The sequence below is a fragment of the Coturnix japonica genome, chromosome 1, assembly GCF_054131305.1.
Source record: "Coturnix japonica strain WE chromosome 1, WE-NBRP24, whole genome shotgun sequence".
NCBI lineage: Eukaryota > Metazoa > Chordata > Aves > Galliformes > Phasianidae > Coturnix > Coturnix japonica.
This window is the reverse complement of record NC_140663.1, coordinates 134146130-134160227: the sequence shown is the minus strand read 5'-3', so window position 1 is coordinate 134160227 and position 14098 is coordinate 134146130. Positions and strand designations below refer to the sequence as shown.

General features: G+C 36.9%; 1 protein-coding gene across 2 annotated transcripts in view; it reads right to left on the bottom strand.

Annotated features, from left to right (window-relative positions):
- UGGT2 (UDP-glucose glycoprotein glucosyltransferase 2) overlaps positions 1-14098 on the bottom strand; it is a 66343-nt gene that overhangs the window by 37745 nt on the left and 14500 nt on the right. For both annotated transcript variants that reach the window (XM_015851550.3, XM_015851551.3), the window contains exons 7-12: positions 13305-13389; positions 10641-10741; positions 8758-8857; positions 5615-5675; positions 1657-1748; positions 963-1113 (exon numbers count right to left, since the gene is read on the bottom strand). In XM_015851550.3, the coding sequence (XP_015707036.2) occupies positions 963-1113; positions 1657-1748; positions 5615-5675; positions 8758-8857; positions 10641-10741; positions 13305-13389 (590 nt within the window). The remainder of the gene's footprint in view (positions 1-962; positions 1114-1656; positions 1749-5614; positions 5676-8757; positions 8858-10640; positions 10742-13304; positions 13390-14098) is intronic.

The following is a 14098-nucleotide window of genomic DNA, read 5'->3' as shown; positions in this document are numbered from 1 at the left end:
AACATATAATATTTTTCTATCACCAGCTCTAGTGCTTACTATATATCAGAATAACTAAGTAATTAACAGATTGTCAATCACAGTCTAAATTTATGTCTCTAAAAATACAGCTCCCCCTTTTCCTTTCACTTTCACATTATTATTAATAACTGTATACTGCTCTTACACTGTTTTGTATGCAAACTATCTCTAACTGGCAAACAAAAGAGAGATACAGAATATTTTAGTGACTTTCCATTTGCATGTAAACTAAGAACTCTGACAAACATTGAGAAGTTGGGACACTGGACAACTGTGAGCAACTCTGCATTCTCCACAGTTCACTTCTTCTATTTGTAAAGTACACTTTGCATTCTTCCATAGTACAAAGATGCTAGCTGAATTTGACTCCCCCTGTGTAATGGACTGCAAGACGGGGGTCAGAACATACTTGGAGGAAGAGCTGATAAAGGCCCGGAAGAAGCCAAGCCTCAGGAAAGACATGTACCAGAAGATGATTGAGGTGGACCCCGATGCTCCCACTGAAGAGGAGAATGTGCTGCGGGCAGTCACCAAACCCCGCTACATGCAGTGGAGGGAGACCATCAGCTCCACAGTCACATTGGGCTTCAGGATTGAGGGGATAAAGAAAGAGGACGGCACTGTGAACCGGGACTTCAAGAAGACGCGGACAAAGGAACAGGTCACTTAGCAAGATCAATTGCCTCAAAGCCAAATTCTACTGTGATTTGCAGGTACTCTTCAATGCAGTCTTCCTTTCTTTTAAACATCCTACATCTTCCAATGTTAACAAGGCATAAACAAGAGAAAATTAATCCTGAAATACACTGAAGAGATTCCACCCTCAAAAATGCGTTTTTATGCACAGTATTTTAAAAGAAAACCCCCAAACCCAAGACTTTTCATAGATAGGGTTGACAAATATATGTAGTATTTGAACTAATAAAACTTTAAATACTCACCATTATTGAAGAGTGACGAATATCTAGAGCATAGCTGTTATCTGACGGATGTATTTGCAATCTCATAAATTTACTCAGGGTTTCCTCTTGGATTCCGAGTTCATGAAGGCCATGCATTACTTTCCCTTCCACTTTAAGAGTCTCTAAGATACTTTTTCAGGAGAACAAAATGCATAATGGGTATAAAGAAATCTTTTTAAAGCATAAAAAGGAAAAATATTTCATAAAAACTGTAAAAAGATTTTTTAAGACAAACACTGTATCAGATCATAATAACAGAATGCACTGGAACAAAATTACCGGGCACAGACTCACTAACATCCCTGAAATAATCCAGCTTAATGTAATGCTTTATTTTTTTTCCTGAATCTTGAAATGAAGATGAGACAGCACATAAATTTGTTTATTCAGAAGCGTTCTTCCCCCATCTTTGTATGATACATGTTGAATTCCTTCCATTTCCAAATTAATTGTATGTGGGAAGACATGGAATTATATGTAAGTTACAGAATACACGTTCCTAGAAAAAATAATGCTTTCAATTCCTTTCACACTGTTTGTATATAAAGCAAAACTCTCTTCTGGAATACTTCCTGGCTCTGAAAGAGCAACAGATTAGATTATTTATCACCATGAGCACAACTCCAGTATTCTTTGTAATTCTGGGACCTTCAAAGTAAACATACTCTCTTACCTAAATGGATCATGAAAATCCAAGTCAATATGAAGGCCATTTAGAAATAAACGTGCTTCACCAGGTTGGATTCCAAGTGTTTCATGAAGGTGCTTAAAAATGAAAAGTACTGCTGATTATTTAGGTATATGTAAACAATAACACACGGACACAGACATGTACAAGTAACAAGACTACATACGTGTATGTAACAAGATTACTATAAGTAATCCTACAAAACAGACACATCAAATCTCTTCAGCATGGTAACTTCTTTTATCTGAATGTTATTAGTAAAAATACTGAAAGCATACCTCTACACTTCCAGTCCTTCAGGAAATACTAATGAATATGCCCCCAATGACAACCTACAGTGCTCCTACTCGTACACATTCTCAGTGTCTACTGACAAACAGTGAAAATATACACAAATATAAAAATATGGCTCAAATTTATTTGAAAAATTACGCCAAGAATATTCTTCCTAAAATCCATTAACTTCCAAATGGAGACCCTTTACGTGGCCTTCAGTCCTCTACTAGAAACCAGCTTTCTCAAAATCGTCCAGTAGTCAAAAAATGGGCTGTAGCAACTCGAGGGAAGATAATAGACTAGAAGCATACAATCTCATTTCTCAAAGGTACCTTGAAAAAGAACACAGATGAGAAACGGATAGCATATCCTTGCTTTCCAAAGAAGAAAAAACTCCGCAATAATTAAACAAACAAATGAAGACGGAAGTTTTTAGTATGGATTGCCTTTGAAGTTTTTTTCCCTAGAAAGCAGTGAGGCACCACGCTGCTCAAACCAACAACAGTGGCCATACCAAGTAACAGGAGCAACAACAGCAGTTTATTTCAACTCACACCAGGAGGAGCTGTCAGATTTCCACATCTGTCTTAATTCCCAACAGAGAAATGGAAAGGGCTGTTGTAAGTGGGGAAAAAAAGAATCTTCCCCCATCTAGCTTTCACTTATTGAATAAAACAACCAAAAAAATGAACTAACAAGAAAAACACACTTAGACCAAGCAGCTCATGCTGTGTATATTATTTCACTTATAAGACTGTCTCTGTAGTTAGCAAATCTAATTCTGACCATGTTTTTAATACCAGAGTTGTGCCATGAAGCCCTGTAACTACAGAAAATTCCCCATTAATGCCACTTGATTCAAGGGTAATTTTTGATTCAATAGACAGCAAACATAAGGAGGATTCCAGTCAGGGTGGGAGGTATGGAGCACATACCTTATGACGAGCTGCTGAGGGAACTGGGATTGTTTAGTCTGGATATGAGAAGGCTCAGGGGAGACCTTATTGCTCTCTACAGCTGAAGGGAGGTTGTGGAGAGCTGGGGACTGGCCTCTTCTCCCAGGTAATAGGACAAGAGGGAAAGGCCTCAAACCAGACCAAGGAAGGTTCAGGTTGCACATTTGGAAACAATTTGTCTTTGAAAGACACTAGTTAGGCACTGGAATGGGCTTCCCAGGGAGGCGGTTGATGTGTTCAAGCAATGTTTAGATGTCGTACTAAGTAACATGGTTTTGTGAGGAAATCTTGGTGGACAGTTGGACTAAACTGTGGGGGTCTTTTCCTATCCTGATGATTCTATGATTAACAGAGATATCAATAAGACCACAACTGGCTGATTTAGGTCATGCAAACATTAACCTAGTAAAATGAATGCAAGAACAAAGAAGTATCAGCCACTAGATGTTGAAATGGGACTCTGAAAGGTTTTCATACCCTTCAGTATCACTGCAGGAGAACTGAGCTGAATCGGAGCTGAGACATGTTACATAATTTTGATACTAGGCACTTGATTGTTCAGTTCATCCATCTGCCTTAGCAAACATTGATGGATGGAATATTTAGGCATCCAGGACTAGAAGTTAATGCCAATAATATCCATATACTATTTTCTTGCTAAAGTGTCAGCAAATTATTGCACTGGAAGTTTTGTTTAATTGGACCTACTTTTTTATTTATATATAATATATATGTCAGTTCTTTGTCTATTTCTTAGTTAGATATTAACTAATTACATCTAAATCATCATATGCCTTTCAACTCTTAATACCTTTATTTTCTCCCATTACATTTACTATTCAACTTTCATTATCTTGAGAGGGAATCATTCAGTTACTCACAGCAGGAGATCATATCTCTCCTGCTGCTAGATGGATGTACTACAGTTCAAGAATGCACATACCAATTTATTGTGCAGTGTTCAGGAAGTTTCCCTACTTTTATTCAACGTATTTTAGTTTTTAGCTGTGTAAAGACCTGTAGTCTCAAGTAGGATGTAATATGAAACATAAACTTAAGTGCCTAAGACTCTGCTACAGTTAATGTATTCAAATTCAGTCTATGGAATCATAAAAGTGATTCACATAGCCAACTACAAAGATTTCCAATGTCACTTGAGACACTACAAGGTCTCAAGATGAAGCTTTCAGTCTGGAACATACAGGTCATGGAGAAAGGTCCCCATATCGTGATCACCGGACCTGTGTGGCTACCTCAGATGCCCTGTGGCATCTCAAATGACATCAGAAATCCAAGTGTAGGCAACTCAGTCACACCCACAAAACAACCACTGAGTGAGCTGAATTGTTTTCCATGTGCACTGACTACACCATCAGAGTTATGATTTTAGATACTGATACAGATATGTCTTAGTTTAGTTATCTACTTTCCAAATAAAATCTTAGTTGCTTGCCTAGTCCTCATATTTAGTAGTAATATCCATTTTAATTCCTGATATATGCTTAATTTTTCTGCATTTTTGGGGTAGAGAAGTAGTTCTTGCTTAAGAAGTTGTTCAGAAAACACTGAAATGCATCATCTATCCAAGAATCAAAAAAGCACCTTGGGCACAAGAAAGGTGAAGGGCCCAAGTAGGTGAAAAAGTCGCAAAAGAGGAAGCTACAAAAGTTCCAGATTGCCTTAAGTAAGAAATAAACTCCATCAGTGTACTGGCTGGTGAGTTTTAACATCATACAAAAACACACGCTCTGACCAACAAAAGTCACAGCCTGAAAATCAGCAGAATGTTCCCTACTCAGAACTTAACTGGCACATAACGAGAGATCAGACTGTTCAAAACTAGTTACAAGGTTTGTTCACCACTCTCCCTCTTTGACAGGAAACAGGCACTTGTAGAAATGTCTGCTACTTGAGTACACAAGGCTTAACAACTGTTGTCAAGTCAATAGCAGTCAACTAAAAACTGGGTAATAAACACTAAAGAAAGATTAAGTACATGGATATGCCATCCAGTCAAGGATGACGTTTGGTTTGGTGGCCTGGTGATACAAAAACAACCAGGTCTTTACAAGATTCTTTAAAAACAAAACGATGACAACCTGACAGTTCATGAGACCAAATCTAAAAGCATGATGGCTATTGCCCAATAATGAATTTGAAACAACAGATCCAAACTCCATACTGAGACAGAAAAAGCAAAGTAGCACCTTAGCACTGACCTCAGATCAGTCAGAACACATAAATGACTCTTTGTGTGCTACAACAAACAAGGATGAAAATAAATCCACCATTTATTACAGGTGATGTTCAATATACCCTACAGAAGAGCTGTATACATGAGTCCAGGAATGTGGAAAGCTCAGAACTGGCATGCCCTGACTGTAACACGAATGGCATACCTAGATTCAAGACCAAGTGCTAGAGAAGATTAACATCATAGCATACAATGAAAGACTGAACACAGAGCTCCATAAAACATTGTTTATCCTTGCCTAATTCTGCTAAGCAAAAAGGGGGAAAGGCAAAAGTACCAAGAGCAGCAGAAAGAAAAATAAAAATGAATTGAGAATTTCAATATTATTTATGTAGTAAATTACGGTAACTTTTCTGCTCTGAAAGAAACCATGTGAAATTTGCTGCACTCATACAAATGTCCAAACGCAGCAATGCAATAGTAACTCAAATGGGTACTAGAAGAAATAAAAGCAAACCTTCTGATTTTCTTCTATTTCATTTCTCATTTGCTTGTCGACAGGCACTCTGGTCAATGATCTGTAAAAATAAAATACCAGCAACACTCAAACATTTTATTTTTAGAACTACATTCATGCAAAATTATTTTAATATCATATTTAATGTACTGAATTGAAAAATGCTATAATTGAGACAGAATGTCTCAATGCACAGTCTTATGCTTTATTTTCAAAACAAATATGTTCTCCTGTGTTACTCTAGTTAACCTAAGTTTCAAATTTATGCTGTTTTGTTGAGGTAATATTATTACTTCTTTTTATACAACTCTCAGTCTTTCCTCTTACCTATCCGGAAATCTGTATGTATGCTATAAAAAAGTAAGTTGTCAGATCGTCTAAAATATTACCTAAATAAATGTCGTATTTGTATATTTTATGTTAACAACTCTTCGCTAATCAATGTTAGAGCACAGGTGGCCAAGGACATGATCTGATGCTTTGCCCTTTCTTTTGCAAAAACATACGCAAGGAACGACTTCCTTAAAATTAGCTGAGAGATTAGAAAAGAGATTTATTGATTAAGAACATGTTGAGTATTTGCAAGCCGTTGAAAATTTAGTTTTCTTAGCCATTCCACTTCTAAGAGATAATCCCCTTTTTTATCTTATTTACCTTTCGATATTGTTTTACCTTCACCTGCCACAATGTACAAGTTTATCACTATTAGGGCAGGGTGAAGCATACCCAGAGTAGAATTAATCTCACCAGATTACAAGAAGCCCCAAGCCATATTAACCTAAATGTGAATCCCCTAATAAGAGCTAAAATAACTACTCTGTTGACTACATATTCTCCCCCTGACTCCACACACACTAAAATTGTATGTAACTGTATGGTTTAGACAATCTGGATGGGGCTTAAAGAAAAATTGAAGTTATTCTAAATCTGAAGGGTAACCAAACAGAATTAAGAACTAAGTCAACTTCAATACTCACTGTAGTAGAACAATTATTTTAATAATACAAACCCTTAATTCCACTCTCTCCAAAAACCAAAAATAAATCTTGTTAAAAATTCTGTATATTCTCTGCAGTATATCAGAAATAACACTTAAGATCAGTGTTTACTTCAAACAAAAAATCAAGTGATCAAAGAGACTTGTTAAGAGCAAACAGTGTGATTTCCATGTTTTGTTTGCAAGTATTACAGAACTCATCACAGCTTAGCCTTCTCTATGTAAGTCCCTTTTCCCCTGACCCCCTGTAAATATTCTGGTACATTCTTTTTGTTACCACGAATCCCTTCTGGAACATGAGATGAAAAAGCAGTAGAGGGTCAAGAAGGAACTGTATTCATACAATCCCATAGTTATCTTAAAATTGGCCAAAATAGGAAGGTGTAACTCAAACTGTGCTATAAAAGACAGTGCTACAGAACAGTCAGAACTCATCAGATACATCAGCATCAGTAGTCAGTGGAGGGTGAGATTAATGACTCCTTGCTTGTGATTATTGCTTATGAATATAGGAAGAAACCTAAGAGTACTTAAATTCCTGTTACCATATTCTTGAATAACAGATATTTTGGGGACATAAATAACAAATCAAAGCTGTAAACTATCTTATAAAATCTTATCAAAACATCAACATGAGATGTATCAATTATTAGACTGCTCACATATGATGATATTTTGTAAAATCAGCTGACACAGAAATGCAGGTTATAAAATAGAAAGTGGAAGAAACTTCCAAGGGACGGCAGATTAATTTTTATGGCCTAGAGAATCCTTCAATTTTTAAGGAACATATAATATTGAACTTTTATTTTCATAACTATAGTTCTAAAATTTTTATACACCATTTTCAAGCCAAAATTAGCATAATGAAAGAATGGCCAATTTCATACCTAATCTATGTGGAAAGTAAAATAATTTTTGGGCACTCTTTTTAGATAGTACCCCTCTGATTTAAGATTGTCAACAGAGACCTACTAACTTTTAAAACTGTTTAAATATTTGTAAAATTTCAAATTAAAGAAAACAGTAAATTATACAGGGCAGGAACTGCAACTCCCCCTTTAGTAGGTTTAAGTCTTACACCTTTGCCCAGAAAAACAGAAATAAAATGGCTAAAGAGTAGGTAAATTGTTCTGCGGTGCCACAAACAGACAATGGGAGTTGGAGGGGGATATAACAGTTTATGGCTTTTGAAATCAGTGACCTGAATGCCATCTAGACCACTTCAAACTGTCTTCTCTCCAGTACTTCAAAGAATAGAACTGACCTTGAAGTTCAACACTATGTACATTTCCACTTCTTTGTAATGAAAAGCTGCATTTTCTAGTTGCTAATCTAAGTGTGAACTCTTACCTTACCATTTTGCAATCATTATGTTTCAGGCATTTAGAAACTTATTTTACTTCCATTACAGTGTAGATTTTTGCTAACGGAAAATCAGAGATGACATTGAAACATTACACGATAGTTAAACAAGAGCCATAAAATGTGAAAGCACGCTGAGTTAAAAACCATATTTAGCATCATCTTTAATTCAGTCCTTCAAGCAAACAGTGCTGATACAATTATGTGAAGAACTTATTAAATGTAGAGAAAAACATTTCTCATTTGCAGTACAACTGTCTTGCAGGAAGGGCAATCTTTAATATTAGTACAGAGGAAATTGTTATCAATCTATTTACCTTTATCTTCTGTTGACTAATCTGTAATTGAAGACAAATCTCTAACATACAGAAGCCAGGATCATATCTAATTAATAATGTTGTACTTAGTGTGGGTTGAGCTATGAAATGAACAGAATTTTGCCTACTCTTAGTGCAAGCAAATCTGCTATTAATTAAACAGAATTTGCACCTGTGAAAATGTAATTCTAGTAAAAGCCAGGACTAGGCCTTCAACCACGAGTGCATGAAGGATTAGGATGCCTACAGGATATCTCATGCAGTAGATGGAAAACATTTAAGAGACCAATCATGAACTCTCCCAGGAGTTATTATCTACTCAATGAAACTGTCTAGAATGCATCTAGCAAGCTGTAAAACATGAATACCTGACTGCAGAGTGTGGGTATAAATTGGAATTACTGTTATTAAATTCAAAAACAAACATAAAAACAGTATTTGAAAAACAAGCTGAAGTATCATACCTGGCTCTTATTGGGAAGTTCTGAGCTATGTCTTTCATCACCTTTAAGGCATCATAAGCAGGGGCAGACATAATTCGAGCAGCTGCTTGAAAGCTAAGATCTGGGAAAAAGATCACTGGTAATATCAATACTGTCTACAATTAGAAAACCTTCCCATAGACACACTTTCTTTTTTCTAATGTTTCAATTAGACTTTTTACAAGATAAAGTTAAAAATACAGGCATTTAAGAAGCTGAAAGAACCAAAATCAGGGCTTCCCAAACGACTTCTGTTTGGGCATCTTGAGCAAAGTATAAATGCAATTTCCAAGTTTTACAAAAACATACTGAAATAAGACAGCAGACAACCCATAGTATTACATCAGTACTATAAATGTGTCATGTTCAAATGTAGATATGGATCAACCCACTGCAGCTAAGATAAAGATTTTTATAACTCCGGGGCTTCACAGGGAACTGATACAGTAAGTCTAAGAAGTAAGAATTGATTCTGATTGCATTCTAAATTAGTCTGATATAAGCTACACCTGAGTGGGATGAGAAGGTGAGTTTGAGAGATGGACACTTAACTAGAAATTTCTTAATTTTATAACAGTATCTCCAATAACAAGATCACTGTTTTCAAAAGCATTCCAGATCGCTTTCAACAGCCACATTAGCTGTGACCAAGTGGAGCAATACCGAGTTGTTATTGCTACTACAGGTAGTGATGCCTCATCTGCTGCGCACTGGGGATGTGTACTTAAAACCTTGCATAATCCTTCAAAATTACTAATCTTTTCCGTCTAATGTTGAACAGCTTAGAGCACAACTATTCAGATCCCCTTGAGGAAAGCAGGTATGTCTTTATACTTTCTTGGTTTTCTCTTGTCAGGCACTTGTTTTGTCATTCAGCACAGATGAGAGAGCAGTGTAGGGCACCTTGGGGAAAAGATGAATCGGAGCTTAAATTAGATCTCAAAGTATGCTTTGAAAGCTAATGAAGCACTAGAGATCAAGAGGGTGCTCACACAGATAAAAGAATGAGTTATTAAAGGGAATATCACACTGATACTCTGTGCATCATTTTTCACTATGAATAGCCAATCTAATTACTCATCTAAAACACATGGATCTTAAATCAGATTCTTGAATGGTGTTTAGGGTCGCTTCTTAATGGAAGCTTGCCTGACAGCTGAGGAGTTTTGGTTGAATTTGGTTAAATTCTTACTGGGAGGCTTAATCAAAGAAACCAGAGAGTAGCTGAGCCACTTGCACAGCCAGTATCATTAGCTACTGAGAATGAACTAGAGATAACAATCACGTCAAGATGAAAAACATCAATGCATTATACAAAGAAAGAGATGAAGACCTCAACTGAAAAGGTCCTGAGTGTCCTCATCACAAGTCAGTACCAATTTTTCTGGCACTGAGCAAACAGCTTCCCAGCTTGAATAATTTCACTACCTGTATGAGCTGGCTGGCTGGAATGCAGCACTGAGTAAACAGCATTTCTGTTTATACAGAATCACCATAGAAAAGACAACCACTAAACAGAGACCTCATACTTGGTTTTAAAGGTAGACACTAAAGAGATCAAAGCTGAAAGTAAATTTAATATTTGAGATAACACATCCGGCAGAAAACTGCAATTTCATTTCTGCGTTTAAAATCAATACATTTAGTTATGGTTCTCCATCACATAAAATGAATTCAATATTCCTCCAATTTCTAGCACATAATGCTAGCATAAGAAGTAATATGCTCTTTTAAAATACCTGACGTAGTACTGTTTTTAATGAAACTATATGCTTCTTTTCAAAAATTTTTATTAGAATACTGGCACATAAACATAACAAAGGAAAATGGACAGCATTGTGCTAATATAGAAAACTGCTACATACCTTGTAATTCCCAAACCTTTAATGGTTCCGTGCTGTTTGTAGTTTCAATTAGATGTTTCTTAAACTCTTTCAGATTATTTTTCAGGTCAGGATGCAATTGTCTATACCAAAACATTTTAATATGAAGATAAAATTAATCATATCCATTAGCGTCTTATCTATCTACTGCAGGAAACTGTACAGTTAACTACATAACACATGGCCAATGGTATATTAACTCTAAAATCAACCAGAACTGTGCAGTAACACACAGCTTGTTATATTACCCATGAAACACATATGCAAGCTAGTGGCTGTAGGGAATGAGAATGCCAGGAAAGAGAATGTCTTTAATAAATTAACATCACTGCCAAAATCAAGCACACAAGTCACTAGTCAGACCTGAAGACAAGCACAGTTGCCCAAAAGCTTCGCTATTTGGTGAATGCAGATAAATCCAGCTGGTGATTGGTCATGAGTGGTGATCCACAGGATTAGTCTTGGGGCCTTTTCTGTTCAGTAACTTTACTGATGATCCGGATGAGTGCACCCTCAGTAAGTTTGCAGATGACACTACTTTGGGAAGAAGTGTCAATCTGCCTGGTGGTAGGAAGGCCCTACAGAGGGATCTGGACAGGTTGGATAGATGGGCTGAGACCAATGGGATGATGTTCAACAAGACCAGTGCCAGGTCCTGTACTTTGGCCACAAACCCAGACAATGCTACAGGCTTGGGGCAGAGTGGCTGGAAGGCCGTGCAGAAGAAACGGACTGAGGGGTATTGATCACTACTTGCCTAAACATGAGCCAGCACTGTGCCCAGGAGGCCAAGAAGGTCAGTGACATCCTGACTTGTATCTGAAATAGTGTTACCAGCAGGAGCAGGGAGGTCATCCATCCTGCTGTACTCAGCACTGGTGAGGACACACCTCAAGTACTGTATTGAGTTTTGGGCCCCTCACTACAAGAAAGACACTGAGGTCCTGGAATGTGTCTAGAGAAGGGCAACGAAGCTGTGAGGGGTCTGGAGTACAAATCTTATGAGGATTGGCTGAGGGAGCTGGGATTTAGTCTGGAGAAGAGGAGGCTCAGGGGTGACCTTACTGCTCTCTACAATTTCATAAAGAGAGGTTGTTGTGAGTTGGGGATTGGCCTCTTCACTCATGTAACTAGCCTTTGGACTAGAGGGAATGACCTCAAGTCACACCAGGAGAGATTCAAGTTGGACATTAGGAAAAACTTCTCCAAAAGAGTGATGAGGCTCTGGAATGGGCTTCCCAGGGAGGTGGTGGAGTCACCAGTCCTGGAGGGGTTCAAGAAACATCTAGATGTTGTACTGAGTGACACCGTTTAGCAGGGAAATATTAGTGATTCATGGATAGTTGGACTGGATGATCTTGAAGGTCTTTTTCAGCCTTGGTCATTCTATGATTCTATCATCTTTTTTCTAAAACACAGTTGGGCAAAGAAGCTTTGAAAGCAAAACTTCAGTCTGTGATAAGACATTCTCCAATGGCAAACAATCTCCTTTAAATTTCTCAAGGCTTTTCTATGAGATTATAGAACAAGAAGCAAAAAGTTGCTAAAAACAGAAGTTACAACATCCTAGAAAGACAACTGTTTCACAGCTAAGAAAAGAATAAGCTTTGGCATAGCTATAACTAAAGGACAATCTAAAGATTCTTATCACATCTCTTTCATCTCCAGTATGAAAAAGGGAAAAAATAAGATCCTAGAAACACTGGTTTCTGAGTAATTATCTGACAGCTTCACAAACTGGCTACAGTGCAACATGAAGAACCTAAGTATAGCTAAATCTAGCGCAACCCAGGAAGAAAATAGCTCAGATAAAAATATGCCATAAGTATCTGATTTAACCTGCTGCAAAAGGTCTCTACAGATGGAAGAAGTGATAAGGAAGCTTGCACTTCTATCTCAGTGTGTTTATCTTAAAAACTGTAGTAGGGATGGGCTCTCAAGAATTCAGCGGATCAAAACTCTGGGAAGCCATACAGTTTGGTGAGAATATCTACAGGTTTACTTTTTGCTTTAAAAGATAAGAGAAAATGACACTAAAGAAGACCCACAACCCAGGCTCAGGAAAAGGGAAGCACTTTTGATGGTTGCAATCATGAAATAAATCAATCAATGAATGACCAGAAGTAACCCACAGATCTCAAAAGGAGAGTAGCATCCAATTTCACCTATCAATTGGACTAACAGACAGCAACTTGGAAACAGAAGTTCCTGCAAGAGCAGAACATAAATTAACAAACAAATATATCACCCCTCAAGCCCAAGATATTAATGACCATCCGCTTTGAAAACACACCAATTTTTTCACAGTGCTACCTAAGATGTTGTAACTCAGAGGGAATTTCTGCCTTTGAAAATAGTTTATTGCATACATTTGAAGAAAATTAGAAGGCTAAAAGCAATAAATTGAAACGAGTAGACTAAACAATGATTGCATCTTTACACTCACAAGACGTACAAAAATGAATTAACCAGAATTCTCAGCCGCGGAGGATAAAAGCATTTTCAACACAGATTTCCCTTCTTATATATATTTATACACACACACACATGCACGCACACACACACACACACACATATATATATATGTTTTTGGTTTATGTTCCAGAAACAAATGCAAGAGTTTCATTATAACTTATGACAACTCACTTTAATTTGCCAAAGAGAAATCCTTGAACATCACCTTCTTCTTCCTCCTCCTCCTCATCTTCCTCCTTTTTGGTTTCATTTGTTACTGAACATACACATATGCAATACAAAACAAGAAAGTTACTTAAGTAGTCTAATGTATAATTCTTGCTAATTATAAGACTGTTAACAGAAACATGCAATCAGAAAGCTGTCACCCCCAGATGCAATTTCAATTAGATTTATATCCTTGCATTCATATTTTTGGCACCAGAATGAATCACTTTACAGTACCTACCAATATTCAAATTATTTTTTAAAATTTAATTCTTCTAATGTTTAGAATCTCAACATAAACTGCTATGGTTGAATGGTTTAATTCCCATAGAAGTCATTTCTCAGTTTGATTGAGTGGAAAGGTATATTTCCTATCAGCCAACCAATAGCAGATTTTTCCAAAAATCCTTGACTTTAGAGTCCTTGAATCCCCAACATTGGACTCAAGCCAGAGAACAGTTTGCTTCCACAGTTAATCTATTTCTGAAGAGGCTCAAAGGTTATCAAACCATAGTCCTGACAAAAGAGAGGTAACTGTAACTTTCTTTAAGTCTTGCAGATCTCCACACAAAGTAATTTCTCTTTGTCAGAATGCTATAGCTATAGTTTTCACTGGTGTATGTCTCGTTTCAACACACAATAAGATACAGTAGTACTACATACTACGGCCCAGCCTTCCTGCAGAAGAATGAGAAATTATTTTAGAAATTAGAAAAATCAGAACTAGTTTAGGAAAAATAATCAAACCCAAAACACTG